The sequence below is a fragment of the Daktulosphaira vitifoliae genome, unplaced genomic scaffold (assembly GCF_025091365.1).
Source record: "Daktulosphaira vitifoliae isolate Bord-2020 unplaced genomic scaffold, ASM2509136v1 Scaffold_318, whole genome shotgun sequence".
Taxonomy (NCBI): Eukaryota; Metazoa; Arthropoda; class Insecta; order Hemiptera; family Phylloxeridae; genus Daktulosphaira; species Daktulosphaira vitifoliae.
This window is the reverse complement of record NW_026099883.1, coordinates 1-5,516: the sequence shown is the minus strand read 5'-3', so window position 1 is coordinate 5,516 and position 5,516 is coordinate 1. Positions and strand designations below refer to the sequence as shown.

The 5,516-nt window shown below is 28.9% G+C and overlaps 1 protein-coding gene across 1 annotated transcript; it reads right to left on the bottom strand.

The window, feature by feature from the left end:
- Positions 1–2,163: 2,163 nt before the first annotated feature.
- LOC126909383 (uncharacterized) lies at positions 2,164–5,382 on the bottom strand. The gene is made up of 3 exons (XM_050691805.1): positions 5,286–5,382; positions 3,329–5,218; positions 2,164–3,294 (listed from the first exon to the last, which is right to left on the bottom strand). The coding sequence occupies exons 1-3, from the start codon at positions 5,380–5,382 to the stop codon at positions 3,008–3,010; spliced, it is 2,274 nt and encodes a 757-aa protein (XP_050547762.1). The 3' UTR covers positions 2,164–3,007.
- Between the last annotated feature and the right edge of the window lie 134 nt (positions 5,383–5,516).

The window sequence follows — 5,516 nt, the reverse complement described above, 5'->3', positions numbered from 1 at the left end:
AAAAAATATACAACTAGGTGATAAAAGTAGAGGCCACAGTGATAAGGTCATCAATTACATAAGTGTTATATTAATTTAATTTATATATANAAAAAAAAAAATACAATTTCCTTGGGAAAATTAGAAGATGTTTCAGCTGATTCTCAGTACACATATGAATTCATTCCTAAACTTTAGGCTATTGAAACGATATAAATTTATAATTTTTCATATTTCAGCCTATTAGCGTTACCCAGGAGACACCACGAGGAGGTTGGCTGTTAAGTCTCCCAAAAAATTTTTTTGCTTCGATGAGAAGCAGAGAAGATATTTTACTTTTATTTTGTCTTGAGATAAAAATATTTAAGTTAAATTAATATATAATAAAAAATTTAGTCAATTATCGTTAACACAGTTACTAAGATCAATGTAAAAATTTAAAACGTTTTATGAAAACAAAATTGATATCCATCCATCCATAAGAATTAAAATTTTAGATTTTTCACTAAAAATAAACTTCATTGTTAAAATCTTAACAATGTAAAATTCTTTGTTATGTAATAAATTTTTAAACTATAATGGCTACAACGGTGAAGATCTGTTTGATGCACAACATATGTTTTAGAGTATTAAATATTATTATCTGAGATATCCGTAATAAGTTATTATTTTTGTACCCAATATAAAATGAGGGAATCAACTCATACGTAACTTTTAATTGTCTTAGAATCAATTCATCGATGAAATTATAGGAAAACAAATGATTGAAAATCAACTCGTTTGCAGTTGAGTAGATATCCGACAGTGATTAAATTCACTATCACGAAATACGCTTCGATCCATTTTTGTAGATAGTTTTTAATTTTAAGAAGAAATTGATGGTTTATTCAAAAAGAAATATCAACTACTATTTCCTTAATTATCTTGTTTACAAGTTAATAATTATAATTATGTTTTATAATTTTAATCGTTAAGCTATAATAATACTTCTGTATTGAAAGCTAATTAAAAAAAAATTATGTCTTATAAGTATAATTTAGAATTAAATTAAATTTACTATTTCATTGACTTTCGATATTTTTTATTGTAATTTTTATGGAGAAATTATAAATTATTTTAAGTAGTTGTTCATTTTGGTACTTCTATGGCAAACATGTATCAAAATTTTAATTATATATTTATAAAAAAAATAATTTTCATGTAATGTTGGAATACTTAGTTTTGTTATAGAGACAATGATTTAAAAATGACACTTTTATAATAAATAGTTTTACCTAATTAATAGTCTTGTCACATAAAATGCAATAAAAATCAAAATTTTTGTATTCATTTGGTCTATACTCATCAGCTATACAATCAATTACCACTCTACGACAACATGTAGTACATGACACTCATTCAATACTGCTGTGAAGTTCTATATACTTTTGGCAATATAAACATATGTTTGACATGTCACCTGAATTTTCTAGCAATAAACTTTTTAATTCGTTTCTATAATTATTAGGGTTGAACTTCTTGTCGAAATGTGACTTATTCATTATTGTGATAGCGTAGTATATTATATAAACTCCACAGTTATAAGCATCAACTTGTTTTGGTATGTTTTTGGCTTTACACTGAACCAATGATACTTGAGGAATTGGTTTTTTAACATAAGTACAATGTTTTTTTAACCCTCTATATAATTTTTGAAACTTTTGCTGATTGTATTTTGGATCTTTAGTAGGATTCATTGGGTCTATTATGCAACACTCTTTAAGTTCGAAATTAATTATTGCAATTATCCAATGATTCATTTTTGATAATTCTACATGCCATGGCATAATGACAGTACAATTTTCTTCGAAGTTATACCTATTTTTCTGTTTTAGATTTTTTTGCGTACTATTTAAAATTTCTGTTACTTCGTTGCAGTATAAAACTTTAAAAACTGTCCGTTTATTCATTGACTGTATGGCCAAACAAATATCAATTACAAAGTTGCTTAGCCAACTTTCTCCATATAGACAATTAAAATCATTAATTTGTAATGTATTTAAAGTATATATGGTCGAATTAGGTATGATATGATTATAAGTACCAACTATAAAATTAAATAATTTTACTTTGTTATTTATTAATTTCTTGATTCTACTTGTGTGGTCTACTACCAGTCTATAGTATTCCAAATCTTTTGGCAACATGTTAATATATAAATCATTTCTTAAAACATGATTTTGGGTTTCCTTTGATTTTAACAATGGATTTTTACAGCTACAATCAATTTTTATATTACACTCGATTAAAGACATTTTTTTCATTAAATTTTTTTGAAATTAAATTTGTATAACTTTTTATATCTATTTGTTCATTGCCATCAGTAATACTTAATGACTGATTGAACAAATCTCCTATTGTTTTTACATCTTCAGGCACCATAAGAGCGTCGTCATCTTCTTCGTGTATATCTGATTGCAATAAATCATCTGTATTGTCCAACAATATATTAGGTTCGCTTTCTTTTGATGGATTTGTTGATATTTTGACACATAAATTATCTTTTTTTAGAATAATTAAGTACGCCCCTTTTCCATTACTTGGCCATCTCTTTTTAGATATATTTTTATCATTACAACTGACACGGCCACGGCGTTGTCACACGTTGACACCCCGCGGTCGTGTCAGCTCCTTCTCAGCCACCGCTTAACTGTAAACCGGACCGTCACACACACGCGTTATCGCCGTGGTGTAAAGTCCAACAAATGCCTAGCGTCGCATACCCCGCCGCAATAATACGTCCAGTTAGTTATCTCCGTGACACCTTGATGTGCGATTCTTTTCTCTCGGTCCTCGTTTGTTTGGGTGCTCTCAATACTTTCGCTACGAATACTCATATTTTTTAGTGTTTACTTTCAAATCAGCTTACTACTGTGAACCTTACCACCTAGTTATCATTTTCAATAATTAGTAGTCTTTTGGTTTTCTTCTTGTGTTATAACCTAAACAATAAACTACGGCTCACGCCATTTTAGAAACCTTGTGTCGTCTAAGTTCTTAAATAACAACCTCTATCAAAACATACCCATTTGGACTTTTCTTTTAAATATACGGTGTAATGACCAGATTTAGTATCATCGCCCAAATGAAATATTGTAGCTAAAGGCTTGTAAAAAGAATTTTTGATTGTAATTTGAGCTTTGGAAATATTTTTCAACTTCTTATCTGTTATTTTGTTAATTACATTTTGATCATTTATCCAAGTAGAATTGAATAATGATAATTGTAATATTAAGTAATCATTCGCTTTTATTATTTCATGTTGTCTTTTGAAACCTCCTTTTTGATTACAGTTNTTGTCTTTTGAAACCTCCTTTTTGATTACAGTTTTGGCAAATATAATCAGCAATGGATATCCATTTGTTTTTATTGAATTCAAATAGACTTTCTAGCTCTATACTATGTTGACGATTAGATGGTAATTCTAAACGTTTCACAAGATTTCGTTCCTCTTGACTGCAAATTTCATTTTTACAATTATCACAGTAGCTTATACAACTTTCGGTAAAACTAAATAAGATATCATATATACTACGGTTACAATTCATTAAAGCTACCATAAATTCTACACAATCTTGTTGCTCATTTCTAGTAAAAATCGTGTTGTTTAAAGTGTCATCGACATATTTTCTTATTTCAAACGTATTAGTTTCTTTATTTGCTTCATAGCCAATAAGCTGTTGTTTCAATTTTTCTCCAATTTTACCTTTATGAATTGCACTTACTAACTTATCACAATGATATAAAGCTTGAATAACAGAGTTTGCATAACATGATACATTATCCATATTTGTAAATCCAACGATTTTTCTAGAAATCTTTATATTACATTTATTTATTTTATTTTTCACACTATTTTTTTTTTCGATTGATACATCTGAATGGTTATTGTCATCAGTAATGCTCATTGAACGATTAAACATATCTTCAATACTTTCCATATCTTCAGTTTCAATAAGAGGGTTATCATCTTTATCGTGAACAACTATTTGCAATGAATTTTCAATGTGTTTATTTAAATTCTCTGAGGAGAGTAGTTTTTCATTCAGTGGTGGTATAGAATGGTTATCAATCCTTTCCAAGTTGATAGATCGAGAAGGAAATTTTGTTCCTTTGTCCACTAAAATCAAAGGTCTATGGTCACTCACTAGATTTTCATAAACAATTACATTAAAATCAGTGTTGGTTATGACATTGTCAATACAAGTTCCATAGTCTGTTGTTATTTCATTGACAAGTATTTTATAATTCATTTCTTTTACAGTTTTATTTAAAACATTTGGGATTTTATAGAAATTTATATTGAAATCTCCAATAAAAATTATGTTTTCTTCATTAATACCAATGATATTTTTTAAACATTCACACATTTTGTTTGTAGGAAATTTAGGCGAAACATATAATCCGACATATGTGTAATTGTCAAGGATAACATGAATAATTTCCATGTGTTCTTTGTTATGAGTAATAACTGAAGGTTCACTTGACTTGAGAATGTGACGTATATTATTGTTAATAAAACATATTGAACCACTTTTGCCATTGTCATGCACTTTATTGATCCTACATGTCTCTGTGAAACCTTCAATATTATAAAAATCAGAATCTGTAGATCCAGTTTCTTGGAAAAATAGTAAATTTGATTTTAATAGTATTTTATCAGCAAGAATGTGTTCAACATATTTGTTCAATGATCTTATATTGTGTGAAACACAATATATTAAGTGATTATCTGATGCCAAAAATTCAAATTTAGGTTTAATTGCACAAGATCGCAGTCTAATCATTTCAGCATTGACTTTAACAGTCGGTTTTGGCGGATTAGATGGAAAATAGTCTACACTCAAGCCTTTAGCCGATGTTGCTCTACTGCATCCAACATAAAGCATGTTGCACAGTAAATACTTTTTAGGCACATGATATGCAACATTTTCATAAGTTGCCCCTTGCGATTTATGAACAGTCAAGGCCAATGCCTCAATCAAAGGTAATTGTGTTCGAGTAACTTTCCGGTTCTCTGAGTTACCAATTTGAAATTCCAAATGCGTAATTTCAATAGGTGTCCAGTAAGACCAGTCGTCAAATACTTCTCCTTGAGGGGACAACTTCCCTTTAACTTTTTGTCTTGTAATTGAACCTACTTCTGGTTCATCAAATTTTATCCACACTCTATGGGCAACTTCTTTACCACTAACAGTTACTGTACGGTTAATTTGNAACTTCTTTACCACTAACAGTTACTGTACGGTTGATTTGCATCAATTCACCAATAGCGCCATTAACAATACCGTCTTCTGTATTGATATTTGTAACAATCATATATTTTTCTGTTACTATTAGTATAAGTGTCTTAGGCAATCCCATAGTTTTTTGCCTTGGAAGTTTCTTTGCAGCTGTAATATCAACTTTTTTCCCTCATGTGTCTATTGCTTCAGATACAAAACTAGTAGTATTTAAACTATTTAATACTCTCGTATTCATATCGTCCACCTCTTTAT

Bases quoted from the DNA above. Each gene is read 5' to 3' on its own strand.
- LOC126909383 (XM_050691805.1), bottom strand. From the start codon at position 5,382: ATGGGATTGCCTAAGACACTTATACTAATAGTAACAGAAAAATATATG. The intron at 5,219-5,285 runs GTGAATTGATGC...TTAACCGTACAG, and splicing joins TATTGTTAATGGCGCTATTG to TAACTGTTAGTGGTAAAGAA. The intron at 3,295-3,328 runs GTTTCAAAAGAC...ATCAAAAAGGAG, and splicing joins AAACTGTAATCAAAAAGGAG to GTTTCAAAAGACAACATGAA.